Source organism: Balaenoptera physalus, assembly GCF_965194825.1.
Source record: "Balaenoptera physalus genome assembly, chromosome: 2".
NCBI classification, from domain to species: domain Eukaryota; kingdom Metazoa; phylum Chordata; class Mammalia; order Artiodactyla; family Balaenopteridae; genus Balaenoptera; species Balaenoptera physalus.
In genome coordinates this window covers 86,610,026-86,625,279 of record NC_138883.1, presented here as the reverse complement: position 1 = coordinate 86,625,279, position 15,254 = coordinate 86,610,026, and the positions used below count along the sequence as shown (strand labels likewise).

The window sequence follows — 15,254 nt, the reverse complement described above, 5'->3', positions numbered from 1 at the left end:
GTATTCAAGTGTCCAGAAAGTTGGAGAGTGAAGAGCAGGGAGAAAGGATGGGTAACAGAGTACACAGCGTCGGCACTCATTAAGTATTTGTTGAATAAATGTGAAAGAAAGTATAGATTATATTTGGAGCATACCTTTATTATTCAAATGTCAGAACATTATAAGAAAATATCTAAGTGTCTTATATCATGTTTTACCTAAGAGCACATATGAAAAAAATACAAATAAAATTCTGAAATTTAATGTGCTATCAGGGAGCTATTTTTAAGCAACAACAGCCAACAAATGTATCAAAAATAAATATATTATCATAGATATTATAATTAATAGTCAATTAGCTCTATTACCTCTCCTCTTGGTATTTTTTGAATTTCTATTTCAGGGTTTTTTCCTCATTAAAATTTGTATTTATATTTTTCCTGCTTAGTTTGTTTTCAGAGTTATTCTTCAGGATCTTATAATCTTACATATGTTGTTTCCTTTCCTACATTTTTGACATATTAAAATCCAACTATCTAAAATAAAATCCAACTACTTGAAAGCAGAGGTTAAAATATACAATAGTTTTTGAATTCTGGATTTTGGCATCTCTGAGGCATTGTAGAGATCAAGATTTAACCTTAAGATTTTTTTCCTTCCAGTTGATATTTCTGTAATGTCTATATCTCTAGCAAAATGTCACATATTAAATCCGGATAAAGTTTAGGTGGTTAGAAACAAAAATATAAAGGTAAGAAACTTTAAAGTGACTAATAATTTTACCTTCCCAATAACTAATCAGACCCTAAGTCCTATTGATTCTTTGAAAATGTCTCTTAAGCCCATTCCCACAGTTGCCATCAAAGATACAAACAGTTAAGAAGAAGTAAAAGATTTTCATCTCTGTCCTTTTCCTTCCTCACACTAACAAAAGAGGACAACCTCCTCTTCCAAGTTAAGGTGACTCTAATTATATGTTAACCAATGCTTTTTGACCTACCATCCTCAAATTCATGTCACCATCCCCATATCCATGACCCTTTTTCAGGCAGGTATATCTTATATTCATTTCAGGCCTTTTCCTTATGATGGTTAGACTGCTGCAGGATTCTTCTATTTGGTCTACACAACTCTAATCTCTCCCTTTTTCTTTTTATCTCTATCCCTATTTTGTCGTGTGTCTGCCCTTTATAAAATACTATTTTCATTGTTACTTATCTCCTTAGGAACCTATACTGGATTATAAACTTATCCATCACATCTAAATTTCTGTGCTTGTCACCTGACACCTCCATAAATTGGCTCTACACTATCTATCCAGTGTCACACCAATCCTCAATATGAACCTTTATTCTGGTGATAGCAGTTTCCTTACTGCCCCCCAAAAGCTCATTCTAGCTTTCTTAATGTATTTTTTTAAATTTTTAATTTATTTATTTGGCTGCATCGGGTCTTCGTTGTGGCACGCAGGATCTTCGTTGCAGCATGTGGGATCTTTCAGTTGCGACATGCAGGATCTTTTAGTTGTGGCATACAACTAAAGCTCGGTTTATACTGATCGTTTCAAAATATACCCCTCAGAATTTCTTACTTCTCCAAATGCTACCCGTCTTTTAAGACTGGACACAATTTTCACTTCTTTTACAAAGTCTTCTCTAACTTGCAGCTAGTAGATAAGTAAGTTCTAGAGATCTAAAGCACAGTATAGTACTTATAGTCAACAGTACTATATTATAAACTTCAAAGTTGCTAACAGACCAGACCTTAATTGTTCTCACCACAAAAAAAGAAACAGTTAACTGTGTCACTTGTGATAGGGTTAATTAGCTAACCCTATGATAAATGTCATATTGCAATATATAAATGTATCACATGAACACGGTGTATACCTTAAACTTACACAATGTTATATGTCAATTATATCTCAATAAAAAATAAAAATAAACACTAAAGTCTGCTCTATGTCCACCCCATGCTAACCTCTGCCTTTTCTGATTTCTCATAGTGATAATTAAGTGTAATAAATAATCTAGCATTTCACAGCCATTCCTTCATGTTCTTTTTTTTTTTTCACATTCTTTTCTAATTGTTTCCTGAACAATTTTTATCTCCCTTAGCTAGACTTACTTGAAGGTAGAGGCCATATTTTTTAATATTAGCTCTTGTATCTCTCACACTATCCAACTAATGATAGGCTCTTAAGACTTGCTAGTTGACTGACTGACAGTGTAAAACAAAGCTACTGAATACCCTGGAAGAGAAAGTGAAATTACAGCCAAAAGAAGAATTCCAATACAGTGAAACTAGAGAATGAGCTTTCTAACTCAAAGATCCTTTCATAGTCATGGCCTTTTTCATATTCATGCACATAAATTTTTTTTTAATATTTGTATGACATACTGGACAAAGCAGCCAGGGGTGAACAACTGGGCTCTTCAGCCGCCCCAGAGGCTAAGAGAATCAGTATCTCAGCATTCTTAAAATCCACAGTACTCTGGTTGACAAGCTCTGATCTAAACGATTTTTGCTGTGCATCAATGGCAAAAAAAAAAAAAAAGTCTGTATAGAATATTAAAAGTACCATTAGCCAACAAAAAGCATTAAAGTATATGAAATAAAAAGAATAAAAGGGACTTCCATCGTAGTGCAGTGGTTAAGAATACGCCTGCCAATGCAGGGACATGGGTTCAATCCCTGGTCCGGGAAGATCCCACATGCCGTGGAGCAACTAAGCCCATGCACCACAGCTACTGAGCGTGCGCTCTAGAGCCCACAAGCCACAACTGCTGAGCCCACGAGCCACAACTGCTGAGCCTGCGTGCCACAACTACTGAAGCCCCTGTGCCTAGAGCCCGTGCTCCACAACAAGAGAGGCCACTGCAATGAGCCCGCGCACCGCAATGATGAGTAGCCCCTGCTCGCTGCAACTAGAGAGAGCCCTCATGCAGCAACGAAGACCCAATGCAGCCAAAAATAAATAAATAATTTTTTAAGAAAAGAATAAAAGAAGAGGTCCAAGCAAACAAAAAATGAATCACCAAAATAATAATAATAATAATAAACAAAAAGGCTCCTTTTCTAAATTACCAGAGGTTCTTTTCTCTGTTAAAAAATGTTTTCACCCATTCAGTGAATTGATTGCACCCTCCTTGTAACAGACTGTACATTGTGGTCTGTCGTCTGTTCATTACAGTACCTGTAATAATTCTCAACACTCTCCAGACTTGGAATGTTGAATGCATCTAATTAAAAAGAAAAGAGCAAACATCATCTATATTAAAAAGAAAAATGCAAACACGTTAATGACCGAAGAAAAATGACAATTCTTTCAATAACACTTTAGATGATAGATGCCAATTAATTAGATTGGCATTTAATTTTAATTTTTAAAACTTGATAATAGAATTCAGGTTAACTGGAAACTTATCTAAAGCACCTAGTATACTGAAGAACAATAAATATTTTGAATTATGTGCTACTCAGAATAAATCAACTTGAAGTTATAAGACTGGACCACTGTTGCTGCTGTTTTAATTGTGTGATTCTGGAAGCCAGGAAGGACTGGATTCATGCCTGATATATGGTTCCATGTCATGGGTTTCTAAACAGCAGATGACTTTGATAACAGGGCCAAAGCCCCTCTCTTTTTAAATCTTAAAAAAGATTCAGTAACAAAGAAGTTATATAATGGTAAGGGAAAAGGTTAGGACATCATAGAATACTTATCTGGAAATATAATAATTTCATAGAGCTTGATTGCTTGGTTGCAATAGCTAAAATTGTTTATCAGCTTTGACTTCCAAGAATCCGCTACATTTCTAATAACCTTAGAAAGTAAGCTGTAAGCTCAATTTAGGCCAAAAGAAATATTATTGTGTATATAATCCTCTTGCTAAGAGAACAATTCTGTTAGAGTTAAATCTTCTTTTTTTTTTTTTTTGGCAACACTGCACGGCTTGTGGGATCTCAGTTTCTGAACCAGGGATTGAACCCAGGCCATGGCAGTGAAGTGCCGAATCCTAACATTTAGACCACCAAAGAACTCCTTATTATAGTTAAATCTTAATAAAGATTAATATATATATACACACGCACACACACACATATATACCATAAGCATTTATGCCTATACAAGTCAAATTAAATGATTATGAACTCCAAAGGACTATCCAAATTATTTAATCACAAAACTCCATTTGATATTTGTTACTTTAAATATGTCAGTAGTTTGGCTTGGAAAACTTTTTTAATATACACAGATTTGCTTTTTATTGCAAAAGAATTTGACGTGTACCCTTAATTAAGATCAGGGAAAAAAGGGAACGTAAACATACCAGAGGAAGTTGTAAGCCAGAATCCTATTTTTAATTTATAATTTCTAGCTGCTTTGTAAGAACTATGGTTGACCCTTGAACAACACAGGTTTGAACTATGTCAATCCACTTATATGCAGATTTTTTTCAATACATACATACTACAGTACTACACAGATCCTTGGTTGGTTGAATCCGCAGATGCATAGGGCCGACTGTAAAGTTATATCCGAATTTTTGACGGCTTGGGGGTCGGTGCCCCTAACCCCCACGTTCTTCAAGGGTCAACTGTTTTTATAAAGAGGGATTTTCCGATCTAACCAATAGCTGTGTATTTCACCAGATAGAATTTAAAAAGATAGCTTTTTAAAAATATATAAATAGGTACTCATCAGCAACGAATAATCAAATGAAGCAGACAAATGAAATACTTAAGTAACCAATAAGAAAGTCAACCTTTATGAAACAAACAGATCTACCATCAGGACTCCTGGAAAATAGTTCATTTCCTTATTAACACAACAATCATAATCTAAAAAATGGGAAGGGGTTATCCATTTCTCTCTCCATGCATATTGGGATATATTTGTAATTTTAATTTTAAATATATATCCAGCAAAATTCAATCTTTGTGATGTACAGTTCTATGGATTTTGACAAATGCACAGTCATGTATCTACCACCACAATCAATATACAGAACAGGTCTATCACCCCGCAAAATTATCTCATGATGCCTCTTTGTAGTCAGCCTCTCCCTCCATCTTCAAGCCTTTGCAACCACAGTTTGTTCTCTGTGTATAGTTTTGCCTTTCCCTGAATGTCATATAAATGGAATTATACAGTAATGTAGACTTATGGGTTTGGCTTCTTTCACTTAGCAAAATTATATCTTTTTAAACATCCATCTGCATGGATTTTGCTATATGCTTTTCTTCCACGTAAAGAAGAAAGAAACCATACCAATTTCCCCCTCAAGGTCTAACAGTGACATCTGAAATTTTAAAATCACATATTATAGTTGAATTTCATAGTTGTGGCCTTTAGTATATCTAAGCTTACGTTACAATGTCCCATTTTGTAATTTTACAATTTAAATTGGAGAATCTAGGCTCCTGAAGGAAAAAAAATCTAGTCTTAATTATAACTGGGACTTGACTCTTACCATGATTTCCTTTGATATCGAGCCACTTGGTTTTTTCCATGACCCTTGTCTTCTTCAGAATACCCTGGTAAGTTTGCCATTCTGCCTCTTGCTGCCTGGATCCCAAATTTTCCTTTGTTTTGGCATCTGTCAGGTCTCCTGTAGGTTTACATAAGAATTGAATAGCAATGCAAAATAAAGTTGGGCTGGGGGTTCAATTTTTTTTTTAATGCACACTGAAGAACAAAGATATTTAAAGTACTCAACATGCATTAGCATAACCACTTATGAATCCATCTCTGTCCAAAGCAAGCCATCGAAAATAAGACTCTCAGCACAGGCTTTATTTGTTTCTTACAGGTTAGCAAGTGCCTATTTAACCTCCTGTGATAGTAGAAATGGGTTGTGAAAAATGTATCTTTAAAGGGAGCAGTACAAAACGTATCTTGAGACTGTGATGAAATGAAAACTCTTTAATAAGAAATTCCAACACTTTGGGAAGGTGTAAATATCTATGGTAACCTTATTTTCCAAACCCCAAATCAGGATATGTGATCTGACCAACTATTATTTTTACAGCAAGAAACAATCTGGAAGGTGTAGTTTGGAAAATGAAATACCAAAATTTCTGGGAAACTAGACAGATATTTGAAATTGAGATCGTCCATAAAATGAGGACTCCATCATATCAGCAGGTGTTTCAGTAAGGTGGGTGAAAGATGAATCCCCCAAGAGCCAGGAGAGATGCTCCTTTAGCTTCTTCTCCAACACAGCTGGGAGCAAAGGGTTTGGGGTTTGAACACTCTAGGGAACCAAGTCACAGAAGTACCAAAGGATGGAAAAAAAAAAAAAAGTGTCCTGAGTTACCTGAAGCCTCAAACAACTGACAATATAAGATTAATACTGTAAAGAAAATGGGAAAGTTAAGAAAAAAAGAAGAAGAAGAGGAGGAGGAGCAAAACTGTTCATTTCTGGTTAAAGGGCTTTCTCTAAGTCTCTCTCAAATCCAGAGATGCAACAACAACAACAAAAAAACAGATAACAGATACAGCAGACGGAACACTAACACGAGAATCATGAGCCTTGCTTCCACCGCTTGGACGAAACCTTGCTATGGCAAGTCATTTAGCCCGGATCTTGACTCAGTTATCCATAGGCAAAGGAAATTATAATATCCTATCTCCTCTACAGGAGGAGGACTCACCTGAGGCTGTGGCTAAAGTTTTCCTAACGTCCCCAAATTAAAAGGCTGCAGCCCTGTCTGCATTCTACCATCCGGACCACAGAACAACATGACAGCACGGCAATCCTCCCTACCTGTTGCTAGGACGAGAGCTGGTTGAATGATGTCAATAGTTTCAGAACAGAACTTCTCTAAGTCTACAGCTCTGCCTGGATCGCGAAACCTGCTCAGGTGAATGTCGGATATCTGCCGAAAGCAGGTATTAAACAGAGATATCTGAGTCAGGAAGAGGCAGCACGAACAGAGACGACCCAGCGGCTCTCTCCGGCGGAAGGAAAAGGCAAAGACGCAGTGCATCAACGAAACACCCAGGGAAGGACGGAGCCCCACCCCCCTCTCCCCCAGCCCAGAGGGTGGGCCCAAACAGGAGCGGGTCGCGACCCCGCGGAAACTGCTGGCGTCTCACCGCGCGGCGCCAGCTCTGCACCCACCCAGCCCCCGCCTGGGCTCCCGCTGCGTCACCTGCAGACCCCAGAAGATGTTGCTGGCTCCGGGGCCCGGCGCAGGGTGCGGGCTCCGGGGGATGCGGGGCTGGGGCAGTGGCGAGGGCGGCCCGGCCAGGCCGTAGTGCTCCAAGAGCACTGCCGCCAAGGCCGCGGCCGCCAGCCCGGCGACCACCCTGACGGCCAGCGCTGCGGCCATTCCGCCCGCCGGGGCGCGGCACCCTTGTGCGGGGCCGGGGCCGGGACCTGCACCGAGACCGAGCGGTGCCCCCCGGGAGCTGCTCTGGCTCTACTTCCGGACTCTATGGTCGCGGGGCCTACGGCGCCGGTCTGGTCCGCCGCCGCTGGCACTTGCGCCTGGCTGTGCACCTGCAGGCCGCCCGCGGCTCTGCGCTCGGTTTGCTAATGCAATGCGGAGTAAGAAAAAAAAAACTTTGACCCCCAGCGCCACTTGCAGTAGCCGTGGGGTGGCAGGGAAGGAGCCCGGGTCTGGGAGGCGGAGGCTAGCGTCTTGACTCCGCCTTAGTCAATCATGCCGGACCTCGGTGATCGGTTTCCTTGCAAAGCGGAGTTAATACCTACCGAGCGTACTTCACAGGGTTGTTTTGAGAATCAAAGTATGTATGAGGACGCCTTTTAAAAATTGCTGCACACATGTGGCAGGTGGCTTTCTCTGGTTCCTTCTGATTATTAACAAAGTCGCTCCGTAGGTTTTCTATAGATTTAATCCGTATGTTTTGTGAAAGTTATTTTTTCCTAAAACTGATTTCATGTGCACTTGGTTACGTAATAGTCTAATACGGTGGTGTGCCATTCATTTATTACATTTTAAAATACTTCCTATGGGCCAGGTACAAGAGAAGAATTACATTTGGGTCCTGTCCTTAATTTATCTAACCATTCCCTTATTGTTGAACTTTTGGATTGTTTATTATGTTCTGAATAAACATTTTTGAATAAACATGTTTTGAAAAACATTCTGGGTAAACATATTTCTGTTCTTAATAAACAGTTTTATATGAATAGAGCCCCCTTTTTAACCCCTTTTTGAGTTATTTTATTGGGCTGTGTTGCCAGTATTTAAGTTATGCCTATTTCAATTCATTAAATATTTTTTTAGTACCTTTGGAATTCAAGACATTGATCTAAGCAGAAAACATAAAGAAACATAATGGTAAGTAGCTAAAAAGTTGACTATCTTAGAAGTTTATGTAGCAGAGAGAAATACACAAATGAGGTTGAGAAGAACATGCCGTTTTGCTACACGTGACATTGAGATGTAAAAGGCTAGAGGAAGGTTAAAACAGGGAGAGATCACATCTTTGGAGAGAATCTGGAAAAGTTTAATTAAGGAGGTGGCATATAAAGGATGGATAGCATTTCTGAGTGGCAGAGATTGGGGGCAGGGTGGGGAGAAGCACTTTCCACCAGGACCTAACAACATGAACCAGAACATTAAGGTGAGAAAACGCAGGTCGTGTTGAAGAGACAGTGAGAGTCTTCCTTATCCAGGGGTTGGGCATCTGTGGATTCAACCAACCCATGGGGGTGTGGAAGCTGCAGATACAAAGGGCCAAATTTGGGACTTCGGCACCCAGTGGTTTTGGCAGTTGGGTGGTGGGGTGTGGAAGGTGGGGACAGACTCCTGGAACTGAAACAGGAGGGAAGGGGGCAGGGCACAACCTTTAAAAGAATGACACAGCTGTTGAGGATACAACAAAAACTGGTTAGAACTGCGTAGGTCCAAGATGGCGGGAGATTTAACTTCCAGTAGACCTTGAGCCTCATTATATGCTCATTGTAATACATTAGCATGCTAAATGACATACCACACCCACAGGTGCCATGACAGTTCCGAGGCTGACCATAAAAGGCCAAAAAGTGGGCAGAGACCCAATTCCTGGAAATCCCTGCCTTTCCCCCAAAATAGTTGAAATAATCCTCCCACTCATTAGCCTATGAAATTACCCAGCCCATAAAAAACTAACCATGCCGTATTTCGGGGCCACTCCCACTTTCTGAGAGGGACTACATTCTGTCTTTGGAGTGTGTTTCTCCCATGGCCACGCTCACCTTCTGATATGGTCTGCATTCTGTCTGTGGAATGTGTATCTCTCTAAATAGACCCACTTTTTTTTTAAATTAATTAATTAATTTATTTATTTATTTTATTTATGGCTGTGTTGGGTCTTCGTTTCTGTGCGAGGGCTTTCTCTAGTTGTGGCAAGCGGGAGCCACTCTTCATCGCGGTGCGCGGGCCTCTCACTTTCGTGGCCTCTCCTGCTACGGAGCACAGGCTCCAGACGTGCAGGCTCAGTAATTGTGGCTCACGGGCCTAGCTGCTCTGCGGCATGTGGGATCTTCCCAGACCAGGGCTCGAACCCGTGTCCCCTGCATTAGCAGGCAGATTCTCAACCACTGCACCACCAGGGAAGCCCAATAAATCCACTTCTTACCTATCACTTTGCCTCTTGCTGAATTCCTTCTGTGCTGAGACATAAAGAACCTGAGTTTCATTAAGTTCTGAGACCAGGTATGTGATCTCAAATAGACAGTGGGTTCAAGTTCCAGCCCATGAGTTCAAGTCCCAACCTGAGTTTTTGCTGGGTTCAAATCCCATCTGAGTTGTGCAGTTTCAGAACCAATACCCCACACATACCAAGGGACACTGTACTTTAGTTTCACTGGGGCTGGGTTATACCTAGAGGTATTAGACCGGACCCTTTGTTTGATCCACATTGAAGAAGTGAGACAGGAAGGGGGCAGGGCACAACCTTTAAAAGAATGGCATAGCCATTGAGGACACAACATAAACCGGTTAGAACCAAGTAAGTCCAAATGGTGGAAGATTTGACTTCCAGTAGACCTTGAGCCTCATTATACACTCATTATAATACATTAGCATGCTAAATGACACACCCACAGGCGCCATGACAGTTCCAGGGCTGACCATAAAAAGCCAAAAAGTGGGTGCTGGCCCAATTCCTGGAAATCTCTACTCCTTCCCCAAAATAGTTGGAATAACCATCCCACTTATTAGCCTATGAAATTACCCAGCCCATAAAAACTAACCACCCCATATTTCAGGGCCACTTTCTGGGACAGACCACATTCTGTCTACGGAATGTGTATCTCTCTAAATAAACCTTTCACTTTTCTATGACTCACTCTTGAATTCTTTGCTGTGCAAAGCCAAGGACCCTCACTTGGCGGCCAGTCCCACAGACTCACTCAAGACCTGGGACATGACCCTCCTCTTGTGCCCTTTTTTTTCCCTGCAACAGAAAGCCTCTATAAATGCCAAGAGTGAAGATAGATCTGGCAATGGCATAGGGAACCAATTAAACAGAGAGATATGGCAGAGAGTCCTGTTAAAAGAATACTGCACTAATCCTGTGTAATGATCTGAATATGTCCCCACAAAATTCATATGTTGATAGTATTTGGAGGTGGGGGCTTTGGGCTCCAACCTCCTGAATGGGATTAGTGCCTTTATAAAAGAGACCCTAGAAAGATCCCTGGCCCCTTCCACCATGTGAGGATGAGGCAGGAGATAGGTGTACCCCAGGCTGAGCAGCTGGAGTTTGTCCCCTGTGGGGGGACAGTAGCAGAGAGGAGCTGAGCCCTGCCCAGATAAAAGATAAAGAGACCACATATTTCTCATTCTCGAAGTCAAGGAGACCTTCCCAACTACACATGCGCAGAAAGGCTCCTTGGAGGTCAAAAAGGGAGTGACGTCAACTTACCCATAGGCTTCTTCGCTAGAATCCATCTTGGCTAAGAGATGTGCATGCGTGCACACATGGGAGGACCCTGAGATAAACCAAATACGGACTCAGAACCAGGCAAAGCAAGATGATTGGCCAGAGGAAACCCAGAACAAATGCCCCATAAAAGTGATTCAAACTACCACGAGGGCACAACTCTCTCTCTGCGACCGCCCATGTGTGTCTATTCACAGGTACTCTTTTTCCTCCTAGTAAACACTTTACTTGTTTCACTACTTTCTGTCTCCTGGGGAAATTCATTTCTACAAAGCCAAGGGCCAGGGCCTTGTCACTATGTTGCAATGTAAATAGCAGTGAGAGTTTTCTTTCTTCTTCTCCTGAGAGCAAGGAAAACAAAGGGAACAGCGAACAGGCTAGAGAAGAAACATAACCTGGCCTGAAAGAGTTAATCACTCCTTGTTTTACTTTAACTGTCACTAATTTGTAGTAACTAGATTTGTACTTTACAAAGCTAATCTCACTCCCTGACACTATGTAATTTACATTTGGCACCTATCACCCCTAACTCTGTGTGAGTTACATCCTCACACAGGATGCCTGTCACCCCCTAACCTTAAAACCTCCAAGCACGTACATTCTATATGCCCCTGGTAACAAATCACTCCCTGTAGTTTTTGCATTTCAGAAACAAGGTCACCGGCCAATAAACCAGAGGCAAAGGGACACAATTACCACACTGCCGGACCTCAATTACCCAACGGCCTGACGGCCAGCTATGACTGTTTTGAAATAATGCAAAGGAAAGGAAGAATACAAGACCTTCACTACTTTGATCCTTATTGTACCCACGACTGCGAGCCCCGCATATAAAATCTTCCCTGATTCCCAAGGAGGGGCGGACACAGTTCTTGAGACACTAGCCTGCTGTGTCTTCCCTTCTGCCTGGTGGAAAAATAAAGCCATCTCTCTCTTCCTCCAAAATCCCTGTCTCCATATTTCTGTTCAGCATCGGTGCACAGGGAAGCCTACATTTCGGCAACAACTGGACACTGTCCCGGGTGGTCTAGTGGCTAGGATTCAGCACTCTAACTGACACGGCCTGACTTCAGTCTCTGGCTGAGGAACCAAAATCCTGCTTCAAGCCACTACAGGCCAAGGCCACCCAAGATCAAGGACACAGCAAGAAGTCAGCAGTCTGCAACCTGGAAGAGTGTCTTCACCAGAACCTGACCACACTGGCACCCTGATCTTACACTTCCAGCCTACAGAACAGTGAGAAATAAATTTCTGTTATTTACCAACCACCCAGTCTGTGATATTCTGGTATAGCAGCCTGAATGGACTAAGATATCCAGGTAGTGGGTAATTACAAAGGCCTGAAGTAGGAAGGTGGAAGAGTGTGACACTGAGATTAGAAAGGAAGGATTGTAAAGACAGAAACTACAGAATTTGACAGCTGATTGGATATTTGAAGGAAGAACAAAAGATAGCTGAAATTTAGTATAAAATTTGGAACTCTAGTGATGAAAAAGACTAGGGCTATAGTGTATGTGTAGAGACCATCGTCCATATGAATAAAGTTTTTGGTTTTGTCTAATACTGAGCCACTGAAAAACATCTGGCTGAATATCTTTAAAGCAAATTTGGAAGATATGGTTGAGATAATCTGATTTAAAACACAGGCAATGTGGCATATTAAAAAAATGCATTTGAAGAGGTTTTGGAGGCTTTCATATCTTATGAAAGATATGAAAATCATTTTCCAGAAATGGAATACAGCAAGAAGCCATGTGATAGATGATGGGAACAGACTTGCTGTAAAGACATCTTGGACAGAGAAACATGGTTTAAAGTCACAAAGGCCACCAGTTTGAATTTCAGACACTGAATTGTAACCAAGCTGCTTCACCCAAGGTGCTCAAAGTGAAACAGAGCAGAACCCTACGGGGCCATCCCTCCTTTCTGTGTCCCCCGTCTCCTATTTGTAGGAGATGGGCTTCATTCAGCCTCCTTGACCTTCCCTGAGTTCCAAAGGGCAGGTTCAAACAGTTGCTAATCAGGGAAGAGAAGGGATACAGAGACAAGGGAGGAGCCACCAAGAAACAATAGTGCAGCCTTGGGGCAGGGTTCTGGTTCCTCATGAAGGAATATATACATAACAATACCTTTGAGTTCTGTAGGAACTAGAGCCCCCACCCAGGTGGAGGATGGTAACTTCAGACTGAGCACAAGATTCCTGGAACACCGCCTTGTTACCTCACCACCGACCAATCAAAAGAAAGCCATGCACCATACAGCCCTCATCCCAAATTTTGCCTATAAAAACTTTTCCCCCAAAACCATCGGGGAGTTCAGGGTTTTTGAGCATGAGCCACCTGTTCTCCTTGCTTGGCACTGCAGTAAACCTTTCTCTGCTCCAAGCTTCAACATTTTGATTTACTTGGCCTCACTGTGCATCAGGCACACGAACTTTGTTCAGTAACAAAAGTGAGTAGAAACAGGAATTTATTTTATGTCATGATGGTTAATGATTCTCCAGAGAAATACTGGTTTGACCAGCTAATCACTACAAATTAGGATAAAAGCTGGTTCTCAGTTCCTGACAGTCAAAGGAGAAAGGTAGATTTCTTGTAATCTCATAAAGATAGCAAGCAGCAATTCACCATGAAAGCAAACTTTCCTAGAATTAAAGTGAAGGGAGAATTTATCACTTGGACATTTCACATTACAATGTACATTGTCATCAATACTCATAAACTGAACTACGTGACTCATAAACATGGGTATTGATGACAATGTACATTGTATTGTGAAATGTCCAAGTGATAAATTCTCCCTTCACTTTTTTTTTAATTAATTAATTTTATTTTATCTTTAAATTTTTGGCTGCATTGAGTCTTTGTTGCTGCACACGGACTTTCTCTATTTGCGGCGAGTGGGGGCTACTCTTCATTGCAGCGCGCGGGCTCCTCATTGCGGTGGCTTCTCTTGTGGCAGAGCACGGGCTCTAGGCATGCGGGCTTCAGCAGTTATGGCGTGTGGGCTCAGTAGTTGTGGCACACAGGCTTAGTTGCTCCGCGGCATGTGGGATCTTCCCGGACTAGGGCTTGAACCTGTGTCCCCTACATTGGCAGCCGGATTCCTAACCACTGCATCACCAGGGAAGCCCCTCCCTTGACTTTATTTCTAGGAAAGTTTGCTTTCATGGTGAATTGCTGCTTGCTATCTTTATGATAGCAATTGCCATCAGATCACTATTTCTATACTAACCTTATTTTAAAATCTGAAACTGTATTATTAAATCATTGTTCTGTGAAGTCATTTTGTTACCCAATGAGGTCCATTTGCTCGACACACAGTAAGCCAAACGATGAGACTCTGAGGATTATGGCTGAGAAAGAGTTTATTCACAAGGCAGCCAGACGAGGAAATGAGAGAACAAGTCTCAGATCTGCCTCCCCAAAGGCGAGGGGGGTGGGATATTTAAGGGATAAGCAGGGTGGTCTTAGGCATGGGGAAAGGTGATTGGAGGTAGGGGAAAAGGTGAGGTAATCGGTGTTCTTTGCAGGTGCATGTGGGTTACATGTTTCTGCATATTGAAAATGGAACTGCTTAGAATGATTAGAGGGTGGAGTTTTCAGGCTGTCTCACATCAAGAGGCTATTCATCAGACACCTGCCCTGGCCCAGTTTTAAAGGTCAGTGGCCCCAACCAGCCCCAGCCAGCTTGGACTGGGCAAGAGCTAACTGCAAGTTTCTGTAAAACAGCTGGGCTGTGTGAAGCTGGGGAGGTGTGGAAAGAAAAAGAAAGAAAGAGAGAGAGAGAGAGAAAGAAAAAAGAAAGAAAGAAAGAGAGAAAGAGAGAGAGAGAGAAAGAAAGAAAGAAAAAGAAAAAGAAAGAAAGGAAGAAAGAGAAAGGAAGAAGGGAGGGAAGAAAGGAAGGAAGAAAGAAAAGGAAGAAAGGAAGGAAAGAAGGAAGGAAGGAAGGGAAGGAAGGAAGGAAGAAAACCTTAATCAATGAAGGCCATTTACAGGCAGAGGGGTTTTAACAAGCCGTTCCCACACCTGTTGTTCTGTAAGACAAGCTCAAGAATTTTCATTAGTTACCAGCTTCTGTTAACGCTATGGAGCATGGCTTCAATTTCCATAGAGAGCTAAAGTAGTATAATCAAAAGAGTTTTTCGTGTATATAAATGTTTTTAAAAATTATTTTTCAAAATCATGATAAAATACATATAACATGTTATATATCTATTAACTGAAAAACGTGCACAACCTAAGAGCATGTTTCAGTTTTATTCACAGACCTTACTGAGAACTATAGCCCAGGAGATAGCCTCTCAGATAGCCCTAAGGAACTGCTGTGAAGAGGCAGGGAAGGAGCCAGGATATATGTGAATGTTTTG

At 41.4% G+C, this 15,254-nt stretch overlaps 1 protein-coding gene across 7 annotated transcripts in view; it reads right to left on the bottom strand.

The window, feature by feature from the left end:
• Positions 1-15,254, bottom strand: part of TMEM62 (transmembrane protein 62) — a 45,668-nt gene that overhangs the window by 26,754 nt on the left and 3,660 nt on the right. The window contains exons 1-4 of one of the 7 annotated variants that reach the window (XM_082453094.1): positions 7,141-7,456; positions 6,753-6,864; positions 5,457-5,594; positions 3,176-3,221 (exon numbers count right to left, since the gene is read on the bottom strand). In XM_082453094.1, the coding sequence (XP_082309220.1) occupies positions 3,176-3,221; positions 5,457-5,594; positions 6,753-6,864; positions 7,141-7,320 (476 nt within the window). In that variant the 5' untranslated portion in view covers positions 7,321-7,456. Of the gene's footprint in view, positions 1-3,175; positions 3,222-5,456; positions 5,595-6,752; positions 6,865-7,140; positions 7,457-15,254 lie in introns of those variants that run through there. The other 6 variants (XM_082453099.1, XM_082453095.1, XM_082453097.1 and 3 more) reach the window with 6 other exon arrangements.